Below are 19032 nucleotides of genomic sequence, written 5' to 3' on the forward strand. Positions count from 1 at the left end.
CACTTACACATATGAACACCCTCCCTCAAAATAGTCACCGTTGGCTGCTATGCAAGTCTGCCAATGTTGGTATCGCTGCTGGAAACACTGCTGAAAGATATTTGCAGGAAGGTCCCATATGGCTCCTCTTGTGTTAGTGACAATCTCCTTGGCCAGCTGAAATTGACGCCCAGGCAGCTTGTCTTCAAGCAGGGAAAGAAAAAGGAATCACATGGTGAGAGATCAGGTGAGTATGGAGGGTGTGGCAAAAAGGTGACCTGTTGTTCTGCCAGCTCCTTGGACAAGAACAGAGTGATGTGCAGGGGCACTGTCGTGTAGCAAGTCTGTTCTTCCTGCACCAGAGCTCAGGACACTTACGATGAACTGAACTGCATAGACAGCAAAGGAACTCCTTGTAGTGGTGCTAGTTTCCAATATTATATTTAGTTTCCAGTTGATCATTCTAGGAAGAATTCCATGTGAACAATTCCAGACGAGCTGCAGAACAGTTGGATCACATACAAAACACTGCGTCTTCTGTTGTCACTAACTGTTGCCACAGAACCATCTTTACCATTCTGTTGCTTACCAATGGCTCCCTCTGCTCATTCTACTATTCTGACCTACGGCCATTATGTCACAATATATGGCTTATGTTTTTGGACAGCAGACAAGAAGACAAAATGTTCTGAACTGAATGGTAGCAAGCATTACCAAGTTCAATCTCCAATTAATTTCCTCCTGCATCATACTTTGATTTTATATAGTCATTCCCAAATATCTGAAATGTGCCACATTTTCAAAACATCTGTTACTATCTTTATGTCATTATTTTGCCCTGCATTTTGGTGATGAGAGAGCAACATATACTTAGTTTTCTCTGTGTTTACTTCTAGACCAACCTCCTTACTAGCATCAATTAAAGTTTCTGTGTTTTTCTTTATGGTATCTATATTATCACCAAGTAGATTCAAATGATCAGCATAGACCAACAGCAACCCATTTAATTCCAGTCCCACCCGGTTTTCTTGGACCTTCCTAATGGCAGATTCTAAAGCAAAGTTGAAATGCAGTGGCTAAAGCATCTCCCTGTTTTAGACCATTCTGGATAGGAAAATTATCAGACAGATGCTTACCTATACGGACTTTACCATACATTTCGTTTAAACATATTTTATTCAGCGTAACTCAGTGGTTCTCAAACTGTGTGGTGCAAAGGGCTTGAAAGGGGGCCACAGAATACTTTCTATAGATAAAAATTAAAACTGCCCTAAATCAATTAGAAAAGTAACAAAAAATAAAAATACATATAGAAACAACTTTTGATGAGTACAGGCTTTGATTATCATGAATTTCAAAATAACTAATAATTATTCTCTTTACCGGCAATTCTAGTAAAACGTGTATGCCAGAGACAGCGTTGATAGTTTGGAAGCAGCCGCATCCTCTGAAGTCTAGACTTTTTAAAATGCTATGTGAGGAAATGGGCACCAAACACACTGCTCTGTTGTTTTTTAGTGATGCTCCATGGCTTTCAAGGGACACGGTATTAAAGAGAATGTTTAAGCTGAGGCATGAGGTGTTCTGTTTTTTAAATGGGGAAAATCACTCACTGGCAGACAGTTTCAGCAACAAGGATTTTTTATTGAAAATGGCTTACCTCACAGATATATTTGAGAAACTAAATATCCTCAACACTACACTTCAAGGGAATGAGTCAACTGTACTTTCTTGGAATGACAAAGTGAAGGCATTCGTGAGAAAATTAGAGCTCTGGAGAAACAGTATGGAAAGTGACATGCTAGACATGTTCCTTACTCTAGTGTCAATGGTACAAGACACTGATAATCCAGTGCATCCAGTGCTTCCAATGGACATAAAAAGCTGCCTACTTGATCATCTCATAATGTTGAAAGTTCATTTTGAAAAATACTTTTGCAATGATTTTGATAACTTTAATTGGATTAAAAATCCATTCAAAAATGCTCCTGGGCCATCATCTCTGAATGTAAATGATTAAGAACAACACATCGATCTCACTAGTGATACTTCATTAAAAAGTAAATTTAAGGAATTGTCTTTGTTGGAGTTCTGGATACATATTGGCAAGGAATTCCAAACTCTGAGCCAAAAAGCACTGAAAATCCTGATTCCTTTCGCAACAACTTACTTCTGCGAGACAGGCTTTCCTGCTTTGGCAGCTATAAAGTCAAAGTATCATTCAAGGCTAAATATTGCTAAAGAAGTTAGAGTGGCCATTTCTGATATTACGCCACATTTTGATAAACTTTGTTTTCAAAAGCAGGCCCATCCATCACATGAACTTTGACATTTAAATGTTTGATTTTCATTGCAGAAAAAAATTAAATACTTGTCAGTTAAATATCGTTTCATTTCAATACATATTTTGGTTAATTGCAAGTGTTAAAACTAATTTTTATTGTACGCCTAGTATTGTGATACTTTAATTTTGAGTAAGAAAACTGCTAAATAGTATGTAGAAAAACACAAAATAAACCAAATGAAATGTCAAACATACCATGACTTCTATTTTGATAAAAAAAATAAACAGGCTGGGGGCCTGAGAGTATTTTTCTCTTCTCAGTGGGGGCTCAGAGGTAAAAAGTTTGAGAACCACTGGCCTAACTAGTTTCATGGGTACTCCAAACTCTATCAGAATATTGTACAATACTTCTCTCCTAACTGAATCATAGGCTTTCTTGAAGTCTACAAATAGCTGACATACTGTCTCACTGTACTCCCATTGTTTCTCCAGTATCTGATGAATGCAAAAGATCTGATTAGTAGTTGATCTGTTATGTTGAAACCCACACTGGTGATCCCAAATAATTTCATCTATGTATGGACTTAACCTTGAAAGAAGAACACTAAACAATAGTTTGTAAGAAGCTGATAGCAGTGATACCCCATGATAATTACTCGTACTACAGTCAGTTTTATCACCCTTCTTGTGAACTGGTAAAATAACAGACTCCTTCCACTGATCAGGCAATTTTTCCTTCTGCCAAATAAAAGTAATTGACTGATGGATCTTAAAACGTAATATTTTGCCTTCTGCTTGAAAAAGTTCTGCAGAATTTGATCACTACCTGGCGATTTATACATTTTCAATGTTGCAATAGAAATTTCTACCTCAAAAGGGCTACAAGCAGATATTAACAGCTCAGCTGTATGTATTTCTATGTACCTAACACCACTGACCTTTTTTACATTCAATAACTGAGAGAAGTAGTTCTTCCACCTATTCAAAATGTTGTGGGAATCTGCAAACAGATGACCATTCTCATCCTTCACTAAGTTACTTCTACGTTGGTAACCCTTTTTAAAGTCATTTATTTCTGTATACAGGTCTCTAATGTTCTTGTTCTTACTGTTCGTTGCAAGCTCATCAATTTTGTCTTTCAGATATTCCCCTTTCTATTCCTAAAATGCCTGCTGGTTTCACGTCTTCTATTGTTCAGATTATACCCATTTATTTTGCTTGGATACTGTAACCACTGCAATTGCACTTGTTTTCTTCGGTCCAATAATTTTAAGCATCCTTCATCAAACCATGGCTTATGCTTCTTCAGTTCATAATAACCTAGACACTCTCTGGCACAAATTTTTATATTCTAATTGTTCCCAAGCTTTATTAACATCCACCTCAGAGTTCAAGTTTTCCAAAACTGAGAAGCTATTTGAGATTTCAACATGATACTGCCCTTTACCCTCTTCCTCATTTAATTTCTTGAGATTGAACCTCTCCATATGAACTCTGTGCATTGTTTGTTTACTCACAGCCAGTCTTTCCCTAACCTTCGCCACCACCAGGTAGTGGTCAGTATCACAATTTGTTGCCCCGAATGACTGGACATCAAGTATACTTCAGTGCCATCTCCTGTCTATCAAAATATGGTCAATCTGAGTGTGTGTCTTCCCATCAGGAGATGTCCAAGTAAATTTATTAATGTTACGATGTGGGAACATTGTATTTTGACAGTACAAGTTTTTGATGTGGTGAAGTTTACTACTCTAACTCCATTATCATTACTAATTTCGTGGAAACTCTCATTCCCAACTGTTAGTTTGAAAACGTCTTCCCTGCCTCCTTTGGCATTGAAATCTCCTAACATGATTTTCATATGGTACTTCAGGAATTTATCAAATACAAGTTCTAGTTCTTCATAGAATCTGTCCTTTATATCATCAATTTTATCCTCAATTGGGGCATGAACATTCAGAACGATGATATCACACCAGTAACCTCTTAGTATTATGTATGACATCTTATCACTAACGAACTCAACCCTCTTAACTGCTGATATGATTCTCTTATATACAAAAAAACTTGTACCTACTTCCTGATCCTCTTTCCCTTTAAATAGAAGAAATGTAAAAATAAATATCAGAATATACAGAATTACAGTTTTGCCTGTCGTTCTGTATGGATGTGAAACTTGGTCTCTGACATTAAGGGAAGAACATAGACAGGGTGTTTGAGAACAGGGCATTGAGGAGAATATTTGGACTGAAAAAAGATGAAATGACAGGAGGTTGGAGAAAACTGCATAATGAGGAGCTTCATAACTTTAACTCCTCTAGAAGTATAATTAGATTGATCAAGTTAAGGAGGATGAGATGGACAGGGCATGTAGCATTGGTGGGAAAACCAGATGGAAGGAGACCACTGAGAAGACCAAGGCGTAGGGAGGTGGACATGATTAAAAATGGATCTTAGAGAGATAGGATGGGATGGGATGGATTGAATTGATCTGGCTCAGGATAGGGACCAGTCAAGGGCTCTTGTGAACACCGTAACAAACCTTTGGGTTCTACAAAATGCTGGGAAGTTCTTCAGTAGCTGCACAATTGATGGCTTCTGAAGAAGGGCTCAGCTCCATGAATGAGTGAGTGAGTGATGTCACAATATTCTGAAACAGCTGGCAATGAAAGATCTTTCTTATTGTATCTCCCCCACCCCAAAACTATTCTCTTAATAAATCAGGGCACAAGAACATTGTGTCATCAACAGAGTTCACTTAATTTTTAAAGAACAGAAATTAGCAGTTAAGCAACACTTGTCAAATATATGTTTACACAAATTCAGAAATGGAAGAAAGGCAGTGGTTACAATGGAAATTCATAAAAAGCATTCTTAGAACTGAAGAATTTGCTAATCTAAACATTATTAAACTGACAGTGTATAAGAAAATGTTCATTAGACCAAACATCTCGTTACAAGTCACACTTGTTACATCAAACCTCTACTGTACGCTAATAATTTCATAAAGTCACATTCATTTTATTATTTCCTAGCAAATTGGATGTGCAGTTTAATCAGGGTGGCTGGGCATTGAAGATGATGTTAAAAATACATTCCAATCAGATAAGAAAATTTTTTGACAGCTCAACACTAACAACTATAACAAAGTCAGGAAGTTAATTTCTGTACCAGTAGCAGAACTTTCAATCACTTATGCTCCACCTAGATCCAATTTTCAAAACTGATTTCAGAAACTGCCTTTACAACAAGATGCTCTGGAAGCTGAACCTGATTATGTACTTTATTCTACTGACACAGTGGGCTACAGAATTGATGCAGATGCCTCCAAATCCATCTGTGAATATGTCTGCCAAAATTAACATCAGCATTCGTAATTCTTGTGTGACTTTCTATCAGAGAGCAACCCAAGTTCTTGTGTGCAATAACAGGGAAGTAGAGTGATCAAATGTGATGGATACATTCAATGAAGTGTATCATACCTGCTTGCGTGACAGGCGCGTAATACTGCTGCCTTGAATAATAATGTCCCTGTCTTCAATGTCCATTCTTTGTTGAAACTGCTGCCGCTGTCGTCTTTCTTCTGAAGTCCCCTCTCGACTCACTGTGCGACCTTCACGCTCCTCTCTATCAATCACCTCTTGAAGTTTTTTCTTAACAGAAAAAAAATACATATTGTGATGTGTTATCTTACGTCCATCGCCACGACAACCGCTACAACTGGAATGCACACTTCCACGATAATGAATACGTGCAAATTGTGGAGTTCCTGCAGCGACAAATCGTCGTTGAGTAACAACGGACGAGACGAAACACATTACGGGTGTATTCTATAAGGAGTGTTCGTGAAGCAATGGATTGCAGAACATGTGAAATTGAACCTTGGTGAGGGGTCCCCTATCGAGTCCGCGTGCGGCTTATGTAAAGGATCCGGTCTCGAATGGAAGTTGTGTATTGAGCCAGAAGTCAGTCTTAAGAGTGTCACCATTGAAGGCAGTCTAGTATTCGCCGAGATATAGCGGAAGCAGTGATTGTGATACTGCAAGTAATAATAATTGTAGTGTGTGTGAATGTAGAAACAAAGCACAATAAATCTTCGCTACATCCTTGACGGCGTGACGTTATTTGTTGCGTGACACACCCAACAAGTGACAACTGGGGTCAGAAGTGGGACTGGACACACATAACCAACGGGATCGAGATTAAACATGAAAACCACACACAAAAAAATGGAGTCTCAACAAATAATGGAACTGTCAATGTCAAAAATGTTTCAGTAAATCACTGATTTCTTTCCTTACATTATTCAAGTTTAACATAACACAGGATATGCTCAAATTTAGGATGACAGGTGAATTTGAATGACAATAATGACTGTCACTGACGATACAAAATAATGTTGAAAATATGTTATGTCAAGTACTTCACTACTGGCAATCTTCATGCTGTCACATCCTAAGGGGGCGTATCGTGTAAGAGACAGGAACAATTTCACAGGCATATGCGCTCAAAAGCTTGACATTCATTTTACTCTCCACCTGAAAGCTTCAATCCAGCCAAAAGCTTGGGTATTCAATCATTCCTAATTGTTGTATATAGTAAACACTGCTGTTGCCATCTATCTGTTTATTTAATGATATTTTAAGTTAACTGCATGGGATGATTTACCATCCAATGACAAGACAATCTGAAATGATGTACTGGGAACAATGTGGATATATTGTGACTTTCAGTATGCAGAGAAAGAGACAGAAAGATGGAAAATAATCAATGCTGAATAAAATTACAAAATAAATCTACTCACAATGCAGTCCACTGTATCAAAGTATATGAAGCAGAGGTTCACTTTGTGACATGACAGCTTTCCTCTGTCATCCAAGCCCAAGATGATCTTGTGTCTTAGCAAGTGCTTGTTTACTTGAGCCATGCAACGTTCTAAATTGTGATTCAACTGCAAGCAGAACATAGATCCATACCATGCCATTATACAAACTTCATGCTCCTCACCTAAAACTAAAAGGTTTACCAAAATGTTATACATTTCCTCTCTCTATGTTAGGCCATAATAAGTAGAACCTGAAAGTTGAAATTGGACCTGCCATTCATTAAATTCTGACCTACAGAGAAGAAATGCATTATAGATCTAACTTAATGAGAATAATGCTGGGGGAAAAAGAAAAACATTGATAATATAAAAGACATGCTATTTTCATACATAAGTTAATCAGACAAAGAATTATGAAACTTTTCCCTGTATATCTGACTTCACCTATCTTTTACATGCTTTCAAATACAACTGCTGAAGCATATCTATTCTATAGTGTCCCCAGTCTTTCCTTTTATTATTCATTTACTAGTAAGTAATCAGCATTACAGTCAGTATTTCTGCAGTCTTAGAGAGCCGTCATACCTGACTGACCTCTTTTATCGATCCAATTATCTACTGTCTCAGCAGAAGCTGAAATGTATTTATGTATATTACACAGTGGATATTTTTTGTTCATGATAATACATTCTTTTCAGCAACACAAAGTTTACTCATTTGACCTTGTCATAATTCCATATTAATAGCTTCAATATACAGTATACATATGCCAGAATGAGTATGGCTTATAACACAAACTTTGTTACAGTGACAAAAATCACCAGCACTGTCAGTTTCTTAATATTATATATACCTGGAATAAATGTCACACAAAACAAGGTTTCCTCCTTGGAACCTTCACCTTATGATCAATTCCTAAGTAGGCATGATTTTTTTTTTGCACAAACTAGATTTGCAGTTTTGCTTCCCAAACTATTTATAACTGATGACCCTAAGGGCGTCTCTCTTGCCTAAGTAAAAAGTCTGCATTCGAGAATATGAGTACTGTGTGTCTGAATAGACAATTTAATTCACACTGATACAGAAGTGCATGAACAGAACAATTCTAGCACACAATCAAAAAACATGCACCAATTGCTTAAAGTGTTACATAGTTGTAACCAGGGACAGTGCTTCTAAGACCATATTTAGCATGATGTGACAGCTTCATGACTTGGTCCACTCTAAATTTTAACCAAAGTAAAATGTCTATTATGTAGCAAAAACTGAACTTCTTTTCAGTCCAGTATCTTGTTTGAAAGTGCACTCTGTTATCTGGTTAGCAAATATGACCTGGGAATCCCTCTGTCAGTGTGCTAAATGTTGTTTAAGCTAATAAGTGTTCAACCCTAACTATGACAACAAAATGGAAATGTTCAGATTTGAATACAAAGCCTGAGGTGACATGTCACTGTAAAGTCAGCAGTTTGTCAAAAAGAAAAACAGAAATACAGTACAGATTGACACTATTTACTGTTTTGAAGAATAAATTCAAAATACATACAGCTATTCTGTGCATCTGGAGACTAGTGACAGACACAAATACACAACAAGAACAGAATAAGGATTTATAGTCTTCATCATGAGTGGTTTTGCAAGAAAAGACTGGATGTTTTACCAGATGAAAAACTAGTGACAAAGACAAAAACCATCCATTTCACAGCCCGTACACAGGTTGAGAACTTGTATTGTTCCAGTGGGAGGCTTCACTGTTTCAGAGCAAGAGAAGTATCAATATGCAAAAAGTGCTGTTAGAAACTGACAATCACATAATGCAAGAGTCAGTTCATCTTAACATGTCTGTGCATTGTGGGCATTCAACATATAATTGCTATGACTTTTGCTTGTAAAAATAGCTCAGCTGTTAAGTGCAAGAGATTAAGTACATAGGCAAAAATCTTTAGCCTCTTGGTTTAAATGGTGCCAAATATTTCTGCTTCCTACGTTTGTTACTTTTGCATCCTCACTTACAAAAGAATAAATATTGCCATACCCACCTTAATTTGTTTAAACCTTTGTGCCAAACTGTGATATAGGCTATGCAGTTAAATATTAGAAGACAAGATTTTTAAAAATTACATATTTCAATCATTTTTTGCATACTACAAGCAAGGTGCAGCCTTCATATCATAACAATTTATAATATCTGTAGAAATGGTCATTATAATGGACACTTATAATATTAAAAAATTGTTGAAAAATGTAAGTACATGTTCCTCCCTCAAATTCCAATTACATATAATACAACGTGGAACCAAGATTTCAAAAATGTGGTTACAGTAATAATTCTTCTTCTTTGAAATGATTATCATGCAGATATGAAAACGACAAAGAATAATTTAACACTGTCATCATTGTTACAATTATATGAACTGAAAAGTTAAAGACTTCCTTAAACTTAAATATCCTGTTCACACCCACAACAAAGAGCTTGTGGGAGCTGCCCACATTCAAACAAGCGTGACAACACAAGCTTCATTGCTTAACAACGACGAGTACACAGCGGTTGCTAGGCAAAGCTTACAACAATACTGACAGTGACATGTTTTCTATATGTCCGACTCTAGGCTACATAAGAAGATACACTGAGTTACAGTGACAGTTCACTATTGTTATTATCCATCTGTGTATACTGTGCAGCTGCAATAAATCCTATAGGACGGTTCAACTAGTGGTTGTCTCTTCGTACGACATCCCCACATTGGTGACCCTGACGTGATTGGAAGCGTGCGTGGTGAAGATCATCAACGACTCCCACATTGGTTCATCCCGGCGCAGCATGGACACCGCAGACAACTCACAAGCAGCAGCATCACTTCTCGCAAGGGGGGGAGTGATGTGGGAACATCCCACATCATCATGCATTTGTGCAACGCTCGCTATTCAGCTCACTCTTCACCATTACGCGCACTAACCCATCACATTGCTTCAAACGTTCGCATTTATACAGCGCTTGCGGCTAGCCTGCATCTACATCATTACGCGCGCTAGCCAATCAGCGCTCAGCAAATTTTCGCTCCACCATCGAGCGTCATATAAAAGAAGTAGCTCCGACCCGGCATCTTCAGTGTGTGATCAATCTTCACTCAAGCAACATCCACCAGCACACTTCATCAACAGCGCTGGCGATGAAACCCCAACCGCTGGAAGGGCGAGTGACTCAACTCCAGCAATGTCAACCTCCCAAAACCGCCAGTCAGCTCCGCCGTTTCCTGAGCATGCTGAACTACTGCAGATGATTTCTGCCCCATGCGGCAGCACACCAGGCACCACTGCACAACGTCCTCTCCGGACCCAAGGTCAAGGGCTCCCACCCCATCATCTGGACACCAGAGCTCCACAGGGCCTTCGAAGAGTGCAAGGCGAGTTTGTCACGCGTCACACTACTGGCTCACCCCAATCGATCCGCTCCACTTGCACTCATCACAGATGCCTCCACGTCCGCTATGGGTGCCGTGCTACAGCAACGCGTCAAGAACGCCTGGCAGCCCCTGGCATTCTTCTCAAGGAAACTCAACCCGGCCCAGCAAAAATACAGTGCGTATGACCGCGAGCTGCTGGCCATCTACGAGGCCATAAAGCACTTTCGCCACATGCTGGAAGCGCACCACTGCAGCATTTTCACGGACCACAAACCTATCACCTACGCTTTCCAGCAGAAAAGGGACAAATGCTCACCAAGGCAATTCAACCACCTGGATTTGATAGCACAATTCACGACCGACATCCGACACATCTCTGGACAGGACAACGTTGTTGCTGATGCGCTCTCCCGCGTTGAGTCCGTCACTGCAACACCATCCTACAACGCATTGGCCGCATCGCAGGACAGCGACGACAAGCTCCAATCACTTCGGCAGTCAAACACAGCTTTGTGGCTCAAAAAGCTACCAATCCCCGGTACCACAGTGTCCATCTACTGCGATACCTCTGCCGGGAAACCTTGGCTGTACATCCCAGCTCCTCTACGGTTCGAAGTGTTCCAGTCCGTCCATGATCTGTCGCACCCAGGGACCAAAGCAACGGCAAAACTGGCCGCACAGCGTTTCGTGTGGCCAGGCATACAGAAGAATTGCCACACCTGGGCACATGCTTGCCAGGCCTGCCAGCACTCCAAAGTCTCCCGCCACACAGTCACTCCACTGGGCGACTTTACAACGCCAGCAGCCAGATTTCTTCACGCCCACAGAGACCTTGTTGGACCCCTTCCAACGTCAGGAGGTTACACATACTGCCCCACTGCAGTCGACCATTTCACCCGTTGGCCAGAAGCCATCCCCATCCCAGACATCACAGCCGATACAGTGGCACGAGCCCTACTGACCGGCTGGATATTCTGTTTCGGTTGCCCCACAGACCATCACCACCGACCAGGGACGTCAGTTTGAATCTCAACTCTTCCACTCCCTGGCCAAGCTCTGTGGCATTCAAATCTCGCGAACAACTGCTCACCACCCAGCGGCTAACGGACAAGTGGAACGTTTCCACCGAACACAAGAGACAGCCATCATGTGCCACGCAGACCAACACTGGACAGAAGCCCTACCCCTGGTTTACATTCTTCTTATATATATATATATATACATATATTCGAACCGACCACCTCCCAAATACAGGTCTGAATTGCCAACCCCTGACGCAACATGGTCCCACAACAAAGAGTGACCACTTTCCCAAACAGCACCAACCAGTTGGCCCTCCCAATGAAGACACAGTGTGCCCTCCACATTGCAGGAACCTAACCCTTATGCACTCTTGCACCAGCCTCATGCCTGACAGAAATTTTTCGTGGTTTGCCTCAGTCCGAGCAATTTCTAGGATAGCACCAGACTCTGACGCAGTCCCCTTCACCGGTGTCTGTGCTATCGCCTTCGTCCGCGTTTGTGATGTCCCCTTCATGGGCGTCTATGCTGTGGCTGTCGTCCTTCGCTGCCGTTGGGTGTGTTCTGGCCGTCACCGTCGCTGGTCAGGGGGCTGTCGCGTTCGTCGTTCGGTGGGCTGTCACCCTCGCCGTTCCCTGTGCTGTCGCCATGGGCTGTACTGTTGCTGTCGCCGTTGGCTGTGCTGCCACATTCGTCGTTGGCTATGTTGCCACATTCATCGTTGGCTGTGCTGTCACAGTCGTCATTCCCTGGGCAGCCACCCTCGCAGTTCGCTGTGCTGTTGCCGTGGGCTGTGCTGCCACATTGGTCATCGACTCTGCTGCCACATTTGTCATTGGCTTGGCTGTCACAGTCGTCGTTCGCTGAGCTGCCACCCTCGGCGTTCGCTGTACTGTCACCGTGGGCTGTGCAGCGGTCTCACACCCGACTCACTGGGCAACTCGGCTGCCTCGGACTCACCGGCGGTCATGCCCAACGCACTGGGCAACTGGCGTAGCTACCGCCTCACCACTCCAGCGACTGCGCTGCGCAAGCAAAACTTTTCCTGATCGCTTCAACAGCTGAGCAACCATCTCTGTGGGGGGGGGGTGATGTGGGAGCTGCCCACATTCAAACAAGCATGACAACGCAAGCTTCATTGCTTAGCAACGACGAGTAAACAGCGGTTGCTAGGCAAAGCCTACAACAATACTGACAGTGACATGTTTTCTATATGTCCGACTCTAGGCTACATAAGAAGATACACTGAGTTACAGTAACAGTTCACTATTGTTATTATCCATCTGTGTATACTGTGCAGCTGCAATAAATCCTATAGGACAGTTCAACTAGTGGTTGTCTCTTCATACGACATCCCCACAAGCCAATTATGAACAAGGCTCTACGAGCTAACGTGTTGGCCATTATCTGCTGCATGCACGCAACTCCCGTCCACATTCTGCTCACAACTCATTGCACAACCAGAAGCCACTGCATGTGCATACATTTGTAAATAAACGAGTCAACTTGTGTTGAACTTGGGTAACACATGTAACACACAAATCAGTTAAAATTTCACTGGTTCTTAGATACACCAGTATCACCAGTACGGTACAATAGGACATATGGAAGCCGACGTGCCGAGGGGACCTAATATGGATTCCACCTCACACTATGTGAAATCTTAACTATTGTAATCTACTGTAAACAATTTTAAGTACTATAACTTTATTCTCTTATTGTAATCAGCCAAGGTACAGTAACTGACTTGTCCTATATCATGTCACAATGATCTACAGAGACGAAATAAATACATACATACATACACAGCCTATGTTATGGGTTCTAAACACTATGACAGGAATATATGCAACTTTCTGACATTATATATGTAAAGCAGGGTTATGAATCAGCCATTATACTTAAGTGTAACGCACATATTATGGTACTGGCATGTAAACTGTACATGAAACCATAACTAGTTTTCTAACCTAATCCAATGAACTTATTTAAATTCCACACTCACAATGAAAATAACCCTCTTTATAACGTGCCTGGACAACATCTGTACCAGCTGTAGTTCAAATGCCTATGATGTTACATTAGTAGCACAGGTCTCCTCTCACTATGTTCATCACACAAGTGACAAATTGAGATTGCAAAACAAAATTCACCAATATATACTTACAAAAACAGAACAATGTTAGTTTGCTTGGATTTAGTATTCTGAGTATCTTCTGACAGTAAGGGTGCGAGTTATTAAAAGCATGAAAGAAGGAAGCCGTAACAGAGTTAACAGTGCACTGTTTTACCATTTATGGTGCTTCAGAAAAGAATGAATTAATTTACGTCTGTCTCAGTTTTTGCACCATTACCCAAGTAGTATATTTCTCCACTTCAGTAAATTTCTGTGAGTCTTCTGCAGGTTCAGGGCGGCATTTCTGAATGATTAAACGATTACAACTTGGTGAGGGGGGGGGGGGTAAGCTGCCACAAATCTGAGCCTGAACCTTGTTTAAATATGTACACCTAAAATTATAACACCAATCCAAGGCACTTTGACTGTTACCTCACAAATTGAGTAGCAGGAAACCTATTTTTGACCCCTTCTCACCCTCCCACCAACAGTTACTGAGCCAAGGACAAGCTCGCAGACTGGTGGTGACACCTTGCAGATTCTAGAATGTGACACAGTGGGTTGGTTACTGGGACTGTTACAGACTTCTAAACATAAATTACTTGAGAACAAAGGTGTAAATACAGCTGGTGTAAAAAATTACAGGAAAAACAGTGGCAGCTAGTTAGGATTATTCATTATGACAAAGATGGAGGAAAATGCCCTCTTTTTTTTTTATGTGATAGTTCTCTGCATATATAACATTAAAACCTGTTGGATCCAATGGTCTGGTGCTCCTTGTTGTAAGCCATACTCACTCTATTGTGGCCCCATTGTACTCAAGAAAAAGCATTTCTATGAAATTTTACAGATTCTTCTTATACCAAGGTTACACTGCAGCCTCCACCTGACTTCAATACTGACTCCAACAAACTTTTATACAGCATATGCAAATCTTCTTAACGTGTGTCCAAATTCATCATAAAAGACACAATTTATTACTGATACCTATATCTTCTACTGAAGCATCTCAATTTATAAAAGCATTATCATATCATAAACTGCAAAGCATTATAAATGACACCCCATTACTGTACCTACCTTCTTACAGACTACTGAAATCTTCTGTGTTGTGAGAATACAAATCAATTACTTCCACCTCGAATTTAAAGGAGGAAATTAAATGACAATCAATTTGAGGTTCTAAGAGCAATGGTTATGAACATTTATATCTTACAGCTTACTGAAAGTCAACTAATGTTTTGGAAGAACGTGACACCTCTATCTTCAGGGTTGAAGAGTAAGCCAAGCAAGACACCAGCATTAAGCAGGCACCAAACAAAGGAATGACAGCAAACTTGAAGAAACAATTTCACGCAGAAAGATAGAATGAAAAGATTCATATTTTGATGGTTCTTCTAAAAGAAATGGTCAATTATGAAAGCATTCAAAGCCTCAAATTACACTTCTCATGTTGCAAAAAATCAGTAGCTGAAATTCTGTCATGCCCAAATACAATACTAGGCACATGGTGCCACCTGCAACAACTGATATGTTGAGGCAGTTCTATGCAACTCACAATATCTACAGGTTCATGCCAGGGACAAAAGATTATGTTCCTTTTAAATCAACAGGCAAGAAGGTTCATTTTTAGAAATGAATAAGACTGTGTAACCTAGAAGAAGTCTACTAAAGTTTTAAGGAAAAGAATCCTCAGAAGTTGATAGGCTTTTCAAAATTTGTAGAGTTACAGCCAATAAAACCCAAGTGTCAGATGCAGCATGTAGCATGCTCACAGTCTGTGTGTGTGTACCATTAATCAGAATGTGAAACTCACTACTTCAGACACAAATTGAATTATCTGATTGAAAAACAAACAAACACAACTGTCTGTTCAAAATTATTTGCTATGTGTCAAGCAAGTGTAAGAGGCTATCAGGGAGAATGTGAGATGTGTCCACGGAATTCGGAGCTATCAGAAATACTGAACAGAGATCTGAAGACAACACAGACAGTACAACCTATCAATAGTGGATGGTTACTGACAGATCAACTCAAGAAATACATGTGTAATCTTGCAGCGATTTACTCAAGTCTTTCTCTGAAAAGTTAAACATTCTACTTCATCATTCTTTTACAGCATGACAATAATCAAGTTTCTATTAAGAACTGAAGCTGAAACTCAAAACTTGACAAAACTGCTGCTGGTAATTCTTCTCAAAATTACTCACTCACCATTTAAGATTAAGTAAATGGTTTTCAATGGAACAATACTCAGGCAACTCTTCAGCCATCTGTGGTACACTATTCACAAAATGAACTAACAAAGGACATAATTTTTGCTGTTATTTCAAACTGCTGAAAATATGATACTGTAGCTGACAATTTCAAAATAATTATGCAGCTTTCCTTTTTTTGTAAATTATATATATATATTATGCTACTCCTGCCTCAAGAAACAAAATTCAGACGAAAGTGTTTTCAAAAGCAAATGTATTCAGCACCACACTTATAGTATACACGCCATATGTTTATCATGTGGAAGACAGTAGAGCATTTGTAACTTGCAAATATGAGAGAAGTGGTGGTTTACAGGTGTGTTACAAATGAATGAAAGTAAAATTCCATTAACATAACATGACAGAGGTCATTACTGCCAATATACAATTACCTTAAGATAAGTATAAAACTCTCATCAAGAGCATCAAATTTTGTAATGATTATGTGGTTTTATAGCACCAACAGATCTCAGCCTTGACTGGCCACCTTCAGGGACAACCAATGCTAAGGGAATCTTTCATAATTTACATAAAATATTTGAACAAGTTAAACTAAATTTGACTGCAAATATTCAAAACATTTAAAATTAACTGATATGTTGGGTTTTTGGACTTTATCCATCGTCCTGGTTTTTAAGATAACAAATAAAAACACGACGTTTCGGAAACTGGATCTGTTTCCGTCCTCAGGTGAAGGAAAACACCTATTCAGTTGGGTCCCTTAGAAAGAGCTAGCCTCAATCACTGGACAAACCAATGTCACAAAACATGAAGATTATAAAAAGTCCATGAGAGCTAATATGAAAAATATTCATAACAAATTGTAGCAAACACAAGCGTGGAACCAGGATAGATAGATCTGTAGAAATTTATGCCACGAAACTAAACTCATAACCAGGTCCATAACCCCACGGCATGGAATAGAAAGAAGAACTAGTAACAAAAACTAATAGTGTCTAACTAGCGTCAACAGTGGAGTAAATCACGTCTATCTAATTTAGAACTTAATAGAAATAAATAAAAGCATATATCACATCATACAGATCTTCTATGTGAATTGGTGACTTCATTGCTGATAATGGGGATCCAAATGGGAGAAAAGTCCAAACTGGGTTGGCTAATTGGGTTGGCCGAGCATGCCATATGGGCCGCTTCCTTGTATTTCCTATACCTCATGTGGCTTTCAATATCCAAAATCTTAGCTTCATCCCAGCCTACCCTATGTCCCTCTTCATAGGCATGTTGAGCTAGTTTAGATTTTTCTAGAAGACCTTCTTTTAGGTTATGCCTATGTTCCCGGAGCCGCACGGCCAGAGGTCTGCCTGTTTCGCCAATGTAGCTTCTGCCACATTCACAGGGAATGCTATAGACGCACTGTGCCGTCTGTTGCGGATCTCTTTCCGGTCTAGTTTTCATAAGGGAGTTCCTAAGTGTGTGTCTCGTACGGAAGATGGTCCTAATATTATATCGATTACCTATCCGTTTAAACTTTTCAGACACACCCTTCACATATGGAATATAAACAGAACACAGAGGGCTTTCCTCTTTCTTCGGACGACTACTGCCCTTGGAATTAATGACCGAGTCAATAAAACCTTTGGGATAACCGTTCAACTGAAGATCGTGTCTCACGTTGTTAATTTCTCTGACCAAATCTCGTCGATCTTGGCATATGGTAGAGGCTCTGTCGTGGAGACTTTTTATCAAGCCTCTTTTCACATGCGGCAGATGGTTAGAATTGAAGTTGAGGTATTGGCCAGTGTGGGTGGGTTTCCTGTAGACCTGTGTGGCTAGTGCCGTCTTTTCCCTGATGACCAGAACGTCCAGAAATGAGATCGCATTGTTAGACTCAGTTTCCATGGTGAAGCAGATGGAAGGCCTTAAACTGTTGAGGTGGTCGAAGAAAGTCTGTAATCTCTCTGGACCATGAGGCCAGACTACAAAAGTGTCACCCACGTATCGCAGCCACAACGATGGTTTGTACGGAGCTGAGTCAAGAGCGTTTTTCAAAATGTTCCATGAAGATGTTGCTAACAATGGGCAAGAGAGAATTTCCCATAGCCATGTCATCTTTCTGTTGGAAGAACTTGTCGTCAACCTGAAAATAGGTGGTTTTCAAACAGACTTCCAGCAGCTCCATGATGGCTCCGACCTGCAAGACAGACCGTTCCGTCAGTGTGACATCGTCGTGTAGCTTGTTTTCAATGACATGTAGGACCTCGTCGACTGGTACATTAGTGAAGAGACTGACAACGTCAAAGCTAACGAGCGTATCTTCAGACTGAAGGTTAACAGTCTTTAATAACTGAAAAAAGTGGGCGGAATTCTTAACGAAAGAGTCGGATTTACCAGCAAAAGGACTGAGTATCTTATGGAGAAAGCCGGCCAGTGCATAGCAAGGAGAACCAATCGAACTTACTATAGGCCTCAGAGGAATACCCGCTTTGTGAATCTTGGGCAGACCATACAGATGTGGAGGTTTGCTGTGATATGGAGTCAGCCTGTGTTTAAGATTGGTTGGAAGAGTGGCTTTATATTTAGCAAGGAGTTTCTGTACTTTCCTCTCCACCTTAGCTGTAGGGTCTTTGGGCAGGGTTTCGTAAACTCCGGACTCTAGCAACGTGTTTAACTTATCCTTGTATTCGGATTCATCCAGAACCACTGTGCAGTTGCCTTTGTCTGCTCGAAGAACCCTAATTTCCTTGTTAAGTCTCAAAGATTTCATGGCTTTCAGTTCCTTCGTGGTCATGTTAGGTCTGGATGACTTAGACTTCTCTAGCATGGATCTAATTTTCCATCTGAATTCCATGCCCTTAGTCTGTGGAAGCTTCGAAACAACAGACTCCACCGCACATGCCATATCCAAGTTTGAGTGTGGACGTGTTACTGAAAAATTCAAACCTTTCATAAGGACTGCTTCCTCAGAGTCCGTTAAAATATATTTGGATCGATTGAGGATGAATTTCTTAGATGCTGAGGCTGAGGTAGAAGGGGCTCTATTCTGTTCGCTGTTGAGACGGGAAAACTTGCGAATATGAATATCTTTCTGCTTATTGAAGATTTTCTTGAATGAACTTTCCACAGCGGTAAAGATACTCTGTTGGTCAGATATATTTACAGATGGCTTGAGAAATACCTCCAGTTGATTG

At 40.3% G+C, this 19032-nt stretch overlaps 1 protein-coding gene across 7 annotated transcripts in view; it reads right to left on the reverse strand.

Annotated features, from left to right (window-relative positions):
- Positions 1-19032, reverse strand: part of LOC111866383 (transmembrane protein 268) — a 62327-nt gene that overhangs the window by 33840 nt on the left and 9455 nt on the right. For 6 of the 7 annotated variants that reach the window (XM_023855275.2, XM_023855274.2, XM_023855277.2 and 3 more), the window contains 2 exons: positions 7068-7214; positions 5746-5916 (listed from right to left, as the gene is read on the reverse strand). In XM_023855275.2, coding sequence (XP_023711043.1) covers positions 5746-5916; positions 7068-7214 — 318 coding nt within the window. The remainder of the gene's footprint in view (positions 1-5745; positions 5917-7067; positions 7215-19032) is intronic. The other variant, XM_023855279.2, reaches the window with a different exon arrangement.

The sequence above is a fragment of the Cryptotermes secundus genome, unplaced genomic scaffold (assembly GCF_002891405.2).
Source record: "Cryptotermes secundus unplaced genomic scaffold, Csec_1.0 scaffold41, whole genome shotgun sequence".
Classification (NCBI taxonomy): Eukaryota; Metazoa; Arthropoda; class Insecta; order Blattodea; family Kalotermitidae; genus Cryptotermes; species Cryptotermes secundus.